The 14,282-nt window shown below is 39.9% G+C and overlaps 1 protein-coding gene across 5 annotated transcripts; it reads right to left on the bottom strand.

The window, feature by feature from the left end:
- Nucleotides 1-516: 516 nt before the first annotated feature.
- Nucleotides 517-13,148, bottom strand: TSEN2 (tRNA splicing endonuclease subunit 2). 5 transcript variants are annotated; one of them, XM_069769797.1, is made up of 12 exons: nucleotides 13,023-13,147; nucleotides 12,080-12,275; nucleotides 11,200-11,281; nucleotides 10,489-10,525; nucleotides 8,115-8,643; nucleotides 7,921-7,998; nucleotides 7,289-7,339; nucleotides 6,478-6,616; nucleotides 4,670-4,706; nucleotides 3,892-4,003; nucleotides 3,187-3,276; nucleotides 517-2,692 (listed from the first exon to the last, which is right to left on the bottom strand). In XM_069769797.1, exons 2-12 carry the CDS (start codon nucleotides 12,251-12,253, stop codon nucleotides 2,633-2,635), a joined length of 1,389 nt encoding a protein of 462 aa, XP_069625898.1. In that variant the 5' UTR covers nucleotides 12,254-12,275; nucleotides 13,023-13,147; the 3' UTR covers nucleotides 517-2,632. The 5 variants fall into 5 exon arrangements, 4 of the variants coding, with proteins under 4 accessions (XP_069625898.1, XP_069625899.1, XP_069625900.1 ...); XM_069769798.1 differs by having other exon boundaries at nucleotides 13,030-13,122; XM_069769799.1 differs by lacking the exon at nucleotides 13,023-13,147 and adding an exon at nucleotides 12,745-12,934.
- Nucleotides 13,149-14,282: the final 1,134 nt, after the last annotated feature.

The following is a 14,282-nucleotide window of genomic DNA, read 5'->3' as shown; positions in this document are numbered from 1 at the left end:
TACGTTACATGGAAGTGTATGCTGAGGTCAAAATTCTGCAGTCCATAATTTTGTGCAATTTATTTACTTAGATTCCAGTTTAACAAAATAATTTCAGCTTTTTTTCCTTCTACTCACTTCTGCAAAGTAAGCTGGTTTTAGTCTAGATGTAAGTCCTGTTTTCTCAAAGATGGGGAAGTAATCATAAATGATTAGGGTTATGTCCACATCTAGTTTATATTTTTGTATACATAAACTGCATTAACCCCGCCCCCTCAGTACTCTCCATACACCAGGCTTAACACAGTCCCCCACCTCCTGTGTTCTTCCATTTCTTGCTAAATTCTAAATTACAGCTCCTTTAAAAGCACAAAAACCACAACACAATAGAGACAACCAGGTTGAAACACACAATTCTGCTGCTGTTAGAGACCTCCTATCCACCCACTCCTACTGCAAGTCAGAATTCTTCAGCTAGGATTTGGCTTACAAAAAGAAATTATGGTCTGCTATTTTTGAGTGAATCAGAATCCACACTTCATCTAAGTACTGTATTTTATTGGTAAAATACAAATACAATGGCAAGCATCAGTGCTACGGTACAACTATCTAATGTAAGTTATTTGATACAACAGTACCGAAACATGAAGGACAGTCATGTGCAGCTAGAAATAAAACACCTTGCCATGTACAGTCAACACATACATACCTGTTCAGCTTGAAAAAGCTATTATGCAATTAACATTCTCATTTTATATCTTTCCAGTAGCAGTCGTATTAAAGGAAAGCAAAGACTAGAAGATCTTCCACTTTGAGTTGTGTGTAGTTTCCTGCATTCATGACATGGCTTCACAGTCTAAACTGCCTAAGTAAACAAGATTGTGGTTTTGTGTTTGGTGGGAACAGTCCAAGTTGACAGAATTTTTACCAGCCCTGGAAAATTTCCTGTGACCAGGAGGCAAAACCCCTTTTATAGTGAATGAAAACAGCACAAAGACAATCCAAAACGGTGTCATTGTCACCAGCTATAATGTATGCCTACTGTTGCAGCAAATGCCTTCTCTCACAACCCGGGGCGGGGGGCAGATAAATAAATCTTAACAGCATGGTGATGCAAGGAAGCCTATTGTTTGAAGACTAAGATGGAATTCAAGTGCCCGAATCTACCGCAGCAATACTTAAAATGCAGCATAGTTGATCCTTAAACCTCCTGGCTCTACTTGAAAGACAGCTGAATACTTCCTCGGTTGGTTGGTTTGTTTTCCAAACTGGCTTAGCAATAGTAAGCATTTTATTTAGGAATGTGCAATCTAGATGACTAAATCTTACAAAAAAGTTAGAAAATAGCAGGCATCTAGTGTAGAAGGCAGAACTGCTCAGCACTGTCCTATACCTCACTCTATATAAAACACATCAGTGTCTCCCAGTCTGTTTTACTACATGTGATAGGCCAGGGCAGAGAGCTATGAGTGCACTATGAAAAAAAACAAGTGTATAGACTGTTGTAGTTACTGGATAAAAGAGAAAAAAGCAGTGATGAAACTGAGACCTATACTTGCCAAGCTAGAGAGACAGACTTCCTCTCACCAGCTCAGCAAATCTGCATTATTTTCTGCACAGTAACCCACCTTCAGCAAAAGTAAAGGGCATCAACTCATGGTCAGGGCATTTGCTGCCATGGGGCAAGATTAGGCCCTTACTTTCAAGGAGGAATCTTATGCTGCAAACCCCAGGGAAAGACAGACATCTTATCCTAGTGGGGAAAGGTGCCTAACACTTAACTTTGCTGTTAGCTGCTTAGACCCCAGAATTAATTTAAATCCTTGCACATTCTGGGAAGAGTTCCTCAATTCTGAGCAGAGCTTGTGAAAATAAGCCACCGAATTCCAGGGTCTAAGCACTTAACAACAATGTGTTACAATGCTCAATATTGCAACAACCAACTCTCTCCCCAAAGCTCAGTTTGTGCAACTTCATCAAGGCTATGAAGTCAGGTTTTGGTTGAAGCAGAATGGTACCATAGGTATTCCAAAAGGTTATTTGGCTCACTCTAATTACTGCTGGCTTTTAACCAGTTAAAAACCAGCATTAAACTTGAGGATTATCAAATTTAAGTTCTCATTTCTGAAGAAATGTAGGACCCTGTGCTGAGCTACAAAACGAAGTTAGTCTTACAATTCCTGAGTTCATCTCTGAGTAATCTGTGAGGTGTTCCCAGAAAACTGATCACTCACTGCTTAGGCTTTCAGGCAGACGTAGAGGTTTTGGACTTCAGTGGCTCTGCAGGCCACAGTGCCTATTCAGCACTAATGCCTGGATCTGTCAGAATATTAAAAACACCATTACTAATGACTGCAGTCTAGCCACCATTCAAACATACACGTTTGTAAGTTTTAATAAAACAAACAAGTACTTTAAGTTCGGGGACAGCTTTAATTTTTTACCCTTCATATGCATTATTATAGTTCAGTTATGTTTTTAATACAACATTCTCTCCAGTAAACAGGATATACCTCATTTTAAATAGCATTTATACATACCAACTGAATCTGTTGATAGAAACTACTCTGAGGCAATGGTTCATCATGAGAAGATCAGGTAAAAAACAAAAAGAAGTAGTTTTTAAAAAAATAAGTTTTTCCTATACAGTCAGTTAAAGTTCATCTTGCTCACTGCGCTCACGGGAAGAAACCCAGCGAGTTACAATCAGTTCCTGAAATAAAAACCAGCAATTATTATGGAGAGGGGGGGGGAAGAAAAACCCAAACCCTACAGGTCATCAGTGAGGGACGGGGATTAAGCCTTTAGCAAATTGACATATATTATGCGACCATTGAGAAATTTTAGTAGATGACTACATTTGTTCCTGAAGTGAACTGGCCTCTCGCACATTTTTCTCCCGTCATTTTTAAATATACGTTAACCTTACAGTCTCCATAGGTACCCCTGTCTCCCCATGCAAATGCTTACATTCACAGTAGCAGCAACATTAAAATTTGGATTAGAAGATCTTAAGTCTTTAAAGAGCCTGCAATGCACTTCTCATGCCTTGGGGCACAAAGGAATCTCATTATTTTATTGCAGCTATGTGTGCAAAAACCAAAGCATGCTAAAGAGCAAGCAACAGTTTAAGGGAGCTCTTACAGTTGGCTGTCCAGCTGTCCCAAGGCAAAGCTACACAGGCAAAGGAGAGAAGCAATTACTCACCTGAACCTTAATTCTTTTCATACATTCTGGTGTCAACATCTCTTCTTCAGTCATGTCAGATGGCTTAATCAAATAGCATAACATAAGTTCCTGTTGGCAAACAGAAAACATGAATACATGAATTTCAACTGATTTCTTTCTATACAAGTTTTAGATTAATTAGCTATGCAGATACTGAGTTTCCTACAAGATGTCTTCTGCAAACCAAGTTGGAGAGAGCTGTATAATATGCGTATCTCATTTTCCTTACCAAAGCATAATACTGCGATAGGATAAAATAGAATTTCAGCACAACACCTGAGCAGCATGGCTGTGAGTATTGGAGCACTATGTCTGAGGCTCTATCACAGAGAAAAGCTTTTGGAAACTTTCAGTTTCACTGTTCAAAAGAAAATCCTGGTAGATGGAGAGGATTTTAAAAACAGAAGTGGCAAGCAGGACAGAAGTGTCCCTCAGGTCTTTCTTCAGTTCCTCACACAACTTTTAACATTCCTACAGGCAACAGCTCTTTAATAAGCTGCTTCCAGAATTCATCTGGATATTGGCAAAGGAAACTTGTTCGCCTATTGGCAACTCAACATGTTCTTCAGCAGACTAGAAACAGAAGGGTTCTCTTCCCAGCCTCACTCCGACACTCTGTTCTTTGGAACTAAACTGTACATTTATCATTTTAAAGCTATTTTAAAACTAGCATCTTACACTTACCTTAGAAGCATTAACAGTTGTTCTGTTCAACCCAGACAAGGACTTCCAGCTGAGTGGTCTGCGAAGAGGACCTTCAAAATTATCATCAACTAATTCAGCAATGACAGAGTAACTGGAAAACAAAGCAGATAGGACAATTCACGGAAAGGAAATTACCATTTTTGGAAGATCATGAAACTTAAGAATGAGAGCCTAAAGATTGGTGTTAAACAATATGCCAGCATGCAGTAAGCAAGTTGTGAAACTTAAGTCTCTTTCTACTAAGAAAAGAGGAGAGAGATGAAGTTGTGAATATGCTTACTGGCACTTTCCCTCCCCACCCTTCTGCTGATGCCTGTGGCATTCTCTTATGAATGCCAGTCTGACTTTTATAACCAATTTATTATCTAGGAGTTCAACCAGACTAGTGAACAAATAAAGACAATTATCATCCCTTAAAAGTTTTTTCTCCCAAATTACATAAATTATCCATACCATATATTTTAAAAAGTCAGTATTACTAAATCAAATTACTTTCCTGAGTGCATTCATCATATGAGTGCTAAATATACTCATTGCAACCTTTAATTTTTAATGTCTTACTACTGTTACATGAATTCAATGAAATTGCATTATTTAGTACCTCTGCTAAAAGGACTTTTGCATTTCAAGTATGAATGCATCTGGCAAAGTATTTTGAGTGAAGAATATGTGCTTAACCAGTGAAGATACTAAATTTGCGCGCGAGAAATTTACTAATTTGAAACTAAGAAATTAGACAGAAACATGAGCTTCAAACCTTGCATGATAGAAGGGGGGGCCTTTTCGATACAGCACTGAAATGGAAGAGAAACACCCTTAGATAATCACAGAGTTTCCATCTAAGTTTAATACCAGGGTCCATAGATATTTTCAAATGTTTTATAAATTTTAATTACACAAGACAAAACTTCAACACCTTTGAATTCTGCTCAGAATTAAGTTGTCCCAGCAAGTGCAGAGAGAGTGAAGAGACAAAAAAAACTGTGGGAGCCGCAGGGTGACTCAGGGCAGGGGAGTGGCAGGTAAAAGATAAAGTAGAAGAGCCAAAGGACAGTTAGCAACTGCCATGGGAAAAAGTTTAGGATGGAATTTTTCTGCAACAGACTCATACTTTTAACACTGTATTTGCAACAGAAGTTGAGCCACTGGAGTACAATTAAAAGATCACAAGCCATCAAATTTCTGTTCCAAGCAAGCATTTTCCACAAGTTTTAGGAGAGACACAGGGCACAAGTTCTTACATACTGCCCACCACACCCACTAAAAGTTCCTTCTTTATACAAGGGTACACAAGACTCATCGCAGCTGGACTGCTGTAACTAAACTGAATGGTTACATTTCCTGTCTTCCTTTTGTCATGAGCTTATAAGAAGGGACTTTCTTTAACTAGCACAGCTTTTCTTATAACAGCTGCCCAGCACAGACCCTGTCAGGAAAAGGATGAGCAGCACTTCATTCCAGTGACAACCATGATTTGCAAATTATCTATTATAAACAATTGTAGTAATACCAACTCTAAGAAGGTACTGCCAAAGAACAAGCAGCCAGAGGAGCTCAGGAGTAAGGCAGAACTCCTACTAGCCTTAAACTAATCCAATTCCTTTGTCTGACACAAACCCAAAGGCAGTGATATGCTAAACAATAAATTCAGGCCAGAACACAAATGAATGGTGAATCAACTAGTATCAATTTCACATACACATCAGGTGATCAATAGCAAAACCCAATCTACAACCCAGGGTACTAAGAACAGTGATGATGAATTCAGCCAAACCTACATGTGGATCTAAAGGACTAGCTCAGCACAACCTTGACATACTCAAATACTCAAACACCCAAATTATAAAACTGCATCAGCAGTATTAAAACACCTGCTGGTTTGCATGCATATATTAAAAAATATCTCCCTTTATGCACATTTGCCTGTAATGACAAGCATTACTGTACTGTTTATGTTGACGCGAGCTGAATGTAGTTCTTGAATTACTTAGCAAGCGATTACGGACACTACTAATTATTTCTGTAAGATTAAAACCCTACCATTAACAAAAAAGCAAGTCGTTTCCCCTTTCTCCCCCCCCCCCCAAAAAAAAAAAAAAATTCAGAGAAACAGTCTTAGCAGGAAGTGCAGCAGAAGTCCAGCTTCCATTAAACAGGGTGAATAATGAGAGGTATGGTCTTTGATGTGAATTGGGATCTAGATGCAAACCTGCTGTTCCAGAGACTGTCACGTTAACACTGCAGAAGATGTGTTTAGAAGGGGATAGAGAAACCTGGGAAGGGAATTTCAGTGCAATCCTGTATCATTAACCTCATGAAGCAAAACAACAGGCCTTTCGAGCTATCTCTTCAGCTACTGCATATGTGATGTTATTTTCTACTAGCATCCTAACTCCATTGCTAACCCACAGTCTAGCCAAAAATGTCTTTTGCCAGCTGCAAGCAGCAAAGCCTGCTCCAGTCATGCAGCTCCTCACTGTTGAATTCATTTTTGGCACTGGAGTCTTGCGCTGCCTGAAAAGAATTCAGTTGCAAATGATTCAATTTTTTAAGGAAGCTACTCACAGAGATCAGTTCCATACTTCAGTCCGACTTTGGGGACCCAACCCTTACTGCGGAAGTAGTGATACGCCATGTAGGTAGTTTTAAAATTGGGCTTCACTTCGCTGAAAACTTCCCATAGCTTCAAAATAGTTAGGGGCTCCTAAAAATCACAACCAAAGGCATTAATGTGGCTACATTAATATTAAGCAGATATAGAATACTGTGTGTAGTAGAGCTTAACAGCCAAATATCAAATACCACAATCTACTGCAAAGAGCATGAACTTTGGGCAATAAAATAAGGAATCCCTAAATGTAAGACAGAAACCTGTTGCTCCATTTAGTGCGTTTTTTAGTATTTCACAATCAGTTCCATAATGCCCTTGTTTAAAGGAAAATCTGATAATACTTAAACTAGAAGCACAGGTTTCAATTATTTTGTCATTACATTAACAGTAGCTTGATATACTTATAAATTAATGCTTAAAACACGAAGGAATTTTCCTGTTTCAGGAAGGAGAGGCTATTCACCATATTACTCCTCCCATACTTGCTTTCCCCATACTTCCTGCCTAAGTTAGAACAAAAACCTTTCTCTACAGAAAGACCGTGCTTAACTCTATTTGCCTTGGTAAACACAAAACATTCAGACCAGTATTTCATAAACAGATACATCATTACTTGTAAGAAAAGCTTCCTTAATTACTCTGTTTGGTATTTTCTCCTTCAGAATTAACAGCATAAAATACTGCCATAGTAGGTAAAAATTTCAGACCAAAACATATCCAAACTAATGCTATCCCCAGCAATCTAAAATGAATCCAATCTCTTACCTCACTGTAATAAATACTTAAACATCCCAGAGCGTACACCAAGAAAAAAGCCTAAAAAAAAAAATGGAATAAGTTTAACTGATAGCTAAACTCTTCCTGTAGTTTATATTCCACGCAAGAACACAGGCTCAAATTAATTTTGTACAAGAATCCTAATGTCATCAAGACAAACAGGTTGCCTGAAGGTTTCCTTTGAGATTTGTCTTCATGACCTTTACATTTCAACAGACACAGCACTACAAAAAAAATCTGTGCATGTGCTGTAGACTCTTGAAGGCATGGTGTTAAAACTAACACACACGAATATATTTAGAAGCAGCACAATCAAAGCAGGATTTATACAAATGTTATATTCCTGGTATTTCTATACTTAAGTCCTACCACTGGTCTCTTTGTCAGTGGGATTATTCATCAAAAGTGAATGGGATTGGACCCTACATATGTTTTTTAACCATATCATGTAATTATCGCAGGTTATTAAAAATAAGTTTAATGACTAAGAAAATCCAAATACTTAGGACGCACAGGGGAACCCTGTACTTTAGAAACAGGTATTAAATTACATTGTAACATAGATTAATGTTTACTTCTCAGATTAAAGTAAAACAACTTGTACTGTAGTTGAAGCATACCTCTTCCAAGCTGAGTTGTAAATATTCAAAAATCCTAAATGGATTTCTTCTGCATACTAGTTTTTCCTTCTTGACAAGCTACAAGAAAAATTTACTATATTACTAAAACTTTAAACTGGAAAAAATATTGAATTCTGAAAATAGCACTGATGACATAATTTTTTCTAAAAGATTAGGATACTCTTTAACCTTACATTTTCTTGCGCATGAGCAGACTCATCTTCAGGACATAAGCTACCTTCTTCTTCCTCTTGCACCAATACATACTCTGGAGCACATTCTTTTGACTTGATCATCTCACAAGATCTTTGCTCTGTGCTCTCCTTAGCCTTGCAGCCACAATGCACGAGAAAACCATGCTTCTGGCAAGACACTTCAGCTATCTCCTTTGAGTCATCTTGTTCCTGTTGTTTAGAGCCACATATGGCCACAGGATCAAACGCTGGATCTCCTCCCAAACAGGCTTTCTTGTAGCCTTCATTCTGATTCTCAGGACTTGGGGCTACATTTCCAGTGTCTGTAGAATATTGTCTGGAAAGTTCCGTATTTTCTGTATTTAGGCCCATTCTGTTGCAACTATTACCGGTTTGTTCAGCTCCATCCTCTTCCAAAACCAGCAGCTTAAGAGGCTTAGTGTAATTCTCAAGAATTTTGGTAACCGAGCAGTCATCAAATCCTTGCTCTTGCAAAATACTTTTAGCCCACTGAACACGACACTGGTACCTAGTAAACATGTAAATGAGAAGTTCTAGGGCATTACATCCTTTAATTAACACCTCAGAAACATCTCAAAAAAAGTAAGATTCAGCACAGTTCACAAAACAAATCTGAACACCCCCCCCAATAACTGCTATGCAACATACAACATGCACAATGTAATAGGACTCCAGTCTTCAGACAACTGCAGACATGACTGAACATCAAGATTCTGCTACCTTCTTCAGCTTTGTTTTGCCTGTTCAATTTCTGTGGCAAACACCCTTACTGAAGGTTGTGCAAAGACCATGCATTAAGGACTACTGCTACATAGTTTCAGGAAGCAAGAAATTCACCAGCAAAAACTCCTTTCTCCCATGGAAGCCTTAAGCCTGAATTCCCTGCAAAACCATCCTGGTATCAGAGCCTGCATGATGAAAATATGCAACAAGACTTTGCAGATAGATCTCTCGCACACTTCATCTATTATACAGCTAACTACTGAGAACAGTATCTTCAAACTCTGTTTTAACTACCTTTGAAACAGCAATCGCATAGCAAAACCACCAGTATAAAAATCATTAACAGAAACTACCTTCAGTTTTAACCAAAACCCTCACATCCCTGAGAAATAACAATAATTCTATCAGTGAGATAGTAGCTGAAAGCTGTAAATACTTCTAATGTTTTTAAATTATAAGAGCTTTCAGTGCCCCCTTAGTTATTTCTCCTTGGAAGATAACATCAATATCCAGTCAAAGACATTAATCTTCATTTTGTGAAAGTTACAGGTAGCTGAGTGCAGCTATCCTTATTCAAACTTGGACAAATCTATTCTTTATTTCCCCAGACAAAACCCCAACACAGCAATTACAGACCAGGTAATGAAGAACTGCAAAGACAATTAAATGCAAATTGCATGTGTCAACACAAAATATAAGTCTCTCTGGAGTCTCATAATAAAGCTATATAATTCAGTGCTGTACCTTTTGTTATAAAAAATAGACTCCTCTTTATCCTATGATTTAAATGTAATTTGCACTTACAGGTCTCTACTGAGATGGATCATGATGCACCTTCTGCACCAATGTAACACTGTCATTGATGCTCAGCTGTATTTGCTGACACATAAAGCAGTCACAAAGTAGACTAGTAAGAATGACAAGTGTTTCTGCAAGCAGTAACAACTGTAGTAGCAGCAGTAGTAATATTGCTACTGTTTGCCTTACCTAAAGTTGAGGACTGAAGGAGCATAACTTTTAAATTTAAGTAAAGTAAAATTTTTTAGAGTTATTGTAGGATTAAAGCAAACAGGGTAACTAACTTGCACATTCTTACAGTTAGTTCATATACTATTTAAGCAGAACAATAAAGATGTGGTCCAACACTCTGTTTTCTTAAATGTACAAACTAGCAGTGTTAATAGAGACTTTTAAAAAAAATGAAACATTTATGTATTAGAAAAGTTCAAGAGCAGCTTCAGCCTATTAATTAACGCTATATTAATTCAATAAGGAATTGGGAAAGTTATTTTAAATAGCCTGCCCCAGAAACTTCTTTCTCTCCTTCTCAGCTGAAAGACAAGTTTATTATGGTTGATATTATTATGAATTAATTACACATACTACTATGTATACACTCAATCTTGGCTTCTAAACAGCAATTAATACATGCAAGCTTACATGTAAAACCATGCTGAACCTACTATATTTCTACTTTTCCTAATGCGATTTATAAATGAAATACAAAGAAAAGAAATAGAAGCAAGTCATCAGCATGCATACGGCCAACTATTTGAAAACCAGCAAGATAAAACATAAAATACAATCATCTGTTTTCTAAAAAAACCAAGAACAATGTAAATTAACTTACTTTTTTGATGCAATTATAGGCATGTTTATGTTAACACCTGTATAAAGAAAAATCATACATTGTTTCATCAATATAAAAATGTTTTTACATGACTTTGAGCATTGAGGTAATCTGTGGCTTCATATTTACCCCCATTTTCAATCCTCTGCCGTTTTGGTCCAACTTGTATTCAAGAAGGACATAACAGAACTAGAAAAGGTACAGAGATAACAAAGACTGAACACCCTGCACAAATGGAACACTTAAATCCACTATTCTTCTCCAGCCTGTAAAAAGACAGTCTTTCTATAAATGACCAAGAGCAGACCAGATTGGCTATAACCAGATTAAAAATTTTACATATCCTTGCCTCATGATTTCATGGACACTGAAATCTACAGATTAAAACCAAGAAAAACTGGACAGTTAGAGGAAGAAAAGTTCAAGGATGATGCCTTTACTTACAGACTTCCTAATTAACAAATCAGTGAAGGCTAGGAGAACACACTAAGGAGCTATCGACATATGTTTCCTGTTCTTGTATTTTTCCTAGGGATCTTGTACTGGCCATCATCAGAGACAAGGTATAGGAGGAGAGAGATCCTTGATCTGACCCAGCAGAGAGATTATTTTTCCGTGTGTAATTTATAAACATGTATCTTCAATGAGTGAAGAAAAGTGAAAAGTACTATTATTAGAATAGGGATGGAAGTACAAATGGGCACAATTTACCTTGCCACTTAGTAACCAGTAAGGGATCTGAAATGCTGTACACTGGTCGACTTCTTGAAAGGATACCTTTTCCAAAATAGCCCTTCAAAGAAAAGGAAAAATCCTTATTATATCCGACAAAAATGAACTTCTTTCCAAATATAAAACATTTACTGCCAAGATCAGCTGAACAAAATAACTGAAATTCTGCAGCATTTAAGCTTTGCCTGAAGCTCGTTGCTTAGCTTCTGATAACTACTTCAATATTAAACACCTGCACTCAAAGATTTGACCAGTGGAGGGTGTTGGGCCTTCTTCCTCAATTCTAAATATTTGTCAGTCGGCATCTCCAAGTAGACATTTGAAAGCAGATGCATAAGAAAACACCTGTGTTTCAATGCTGTGACAATGCACAATAGAAAACAAAGAGATGGATAAAGCTACTGCTTAAGAATGGTGGTGAAATGGTACTCAGACATAAGAAGCTTAATGTAGCTATTTTGCTCGGGAAGAAATCACTCTGAAGTTAAAAGAATTACACAAGCATTTATAAAATATTAAGATTACAACCTCCTGAGCTTTAAAAACAAGAAAATGCTTTTGCAAGGTCGCATAAAATGTTGAAAGGAGAAATAAACATAACAAACGTGAAGTCTCTGCAGCTGTTTTTTAGCTGACGACATCACTTAATTCCAAAATCTATTTGCTGGGATAAGAATTAAATACTTTTCACATTTGATACCACATATATGTTTTGTACTGATTTCAGGAGAGGAGGGAGATATGAGAACTACTGGAGGCTAAAGGGGAAGGAAGACATAAATGCAGGCAGATTTTAACAGGTATTATGCTCTACCTGTGTCTAAAACACTAAACATACTGTGCAAACAGGATATAGCACCTTGTTATACAGCTGTTCAATATCTTCAGGGTTCCTCACAATAACATTGTTGTTAATGATTTCAGCCTGGCACATTCTGAAATCCTTCCCACCTACATCCACAGGAAACGGAGACTCGTACGACTCAAAAACTCTTCTTTTCCTTCTTGGGGGATGAAAAACTGCTTCTGCCATTTCCTAATATTAGTGTTTCCTCCTAGAAAGCGGAAACAAAACATTTAATATTCAGGAATTAAAGTTCACCCATTTTTACTTTTCAGCAATATTCCCTTCCCTATGGCAAATTAGCAATAAACCCTACAGTATAATCCAAGTTTAATTCTGTAACTATTATGCCAGACGAACACAAGCAGCGATTTGCTAGTGTTATCTGTTAATCTTTTTCTCTTGGTCATTGCAGTATCCCCTGAAGACCGGGTAGGGATAGTTTCTGAGCCAAGAGTTTATAAAGTAAACTTCAGATGAAAGGCGAGTACATAAACCGCTGAAAACGTTTCAGGAACACAACAGACGAGTGAGCAGAATACGCAGAAAACCACAGCACACAAGCGCCTAAATATAAACTGCTTTGAATAATGACGGGAATAAATTTTGAAGAAAGAGCAGTGGCTGGGGCAGGTCTCTCTTCTTTAAAGAGGGAACCCCCTTCCAGAGGGAAATCGGACCGAGCAGGAGGCGTGGGGGACGGGCAGCCTTCGCCGTCTGACAGAACCACCGCGGGGGGCTCTTGGGGGCCGCAGCTGCGGGCCGGCGACCGGCACAGCGGGGCGTAAGGCCCGCTCATACCCCCCCTCCCGGCGTAGGAACCGCCTTGACACAGGGCCGGGCCTCTCCCCGGCGGGATAAAGGAAACCCACAGCTCGGCCCGGCCCCGCGGACCACCGTGAGGCCGCAGGCCGGGCACCGCCGCTCGCCCGTCGCCATAGCAACCGCCCGCCCGCACCCCTCACCGCCGCACGAGGAGGCCGCGCGCCGGCGGGCGCCGGCAGGCAGGGCCGCGAGACCCCGCCCGCGCGTGCGCACGGGCCGGGCGCGCGGGCGCCTCTGGGCGGCTGGCCCCGCCCCGCTCCGCTTGGCGGGAGGGCGGCGGGAGCTCCGCCCCCCTCCCTCAGCGCTCCCTCAGCGCTCCCTGAGGGGGGGGGGGGGGGCTGTCCGCTGGCTGTGGTGGGACGCCGGGTCCCGGCCCCGAGGGGCGAGCGGAGGCAGCCGGGGCAGCCTGTGGGGAGGAGGTGGGCCGGACGGCCCCCAGGGCCCCGGCCGCGGGACCGGCCTCAAGGGAGAGAGGCGGAGATGGCGGCTGTGCGAGGAGGAGGGAGGCTGGGTTCCCCGGCGACCTCGGCACCGCGTTTCTGGTTGCTGCCAACCGTGGTGCTGCGGTAATGTCCCCGGGCTGCAAAACAACCGCTGCTGGCGATTTAAAAATAATAAAGCGAGAGAAGAACGACACTTCGTGTGGAACACCCGTCCTGAAATGAATGATGAGCTTCATAATGAGCGGCGTTTGTGATACATGGGTGGGTGAAATCTTACAGCTGTGGGAGGTGAGGCAGAGAGAGTTTTCAGCTCGAAGCCATTGTTTTTGGCTCCGTAACAAACCCTTGACGTGGCCGTGACTCATATAACTGCCAGGGATAATGCAATGCTCCTTACACAACTTGTTAACAGAGGTAATTGTGATCGTGCGGCTTATTACCAGAGCCGAATTCAGGAGGACGTGGTGGTGCAATCTGGAAAAAAAAAGCAGCAAAGCATTTTCACAAGTTAGGGAGGAGCAAACCGCCCTTTTTCTGTTTTGATACACAAGTGAACCTGTTACCAGTTTGAGCCTTGCCCATCAAATTCATCATCATACATGCAATTATGATGCAACTACTCTTTCTTATTTTGAGGTTATATTGTGAGGTGCCACTATCAAAGAAAGAGAGGATCAAGACATTTTGGCTCCAGAGAGACAGAGAAGTCTGTGATTTTCAACAGAGAGATCAGTGAAGTCACTGGTGAAAAGTTGTAAAAATACATCATTCTTATGAGGTATTTTATCTCTTATTCCCATTTTCCCGACAGACTCGTGAGGCACAGAGGGGGCAGTAATGGTTACAAGGCCACACAGGAAATGTAGGGCAAAACATGAGAACACTAATCGAGTGTTCTTGCAGTTATTTCCTACAGAGGTCCACTTTATATACCATCGAATGAGTGTGAA

The sequence above is a fragment of the Haliaeetus albicilla genome, chromosome 24 (assembly GCF_947461875.1).
Source record: "Haliaeetus albicilla chromosome 24, bHalAlb1.1, whole genome shotgun sequence".
Lineage (NCBI taxonomy): Eukaryota > Metazoa > Chordata > Aves > Accipitriformes > Accipitridae > Haliaeetus > Haliaeetus albicilla.
Note: the sequence above shows the minus strand (reverse complement) of the source record. Positions and strands in the feature narration are given on the sequence as shown.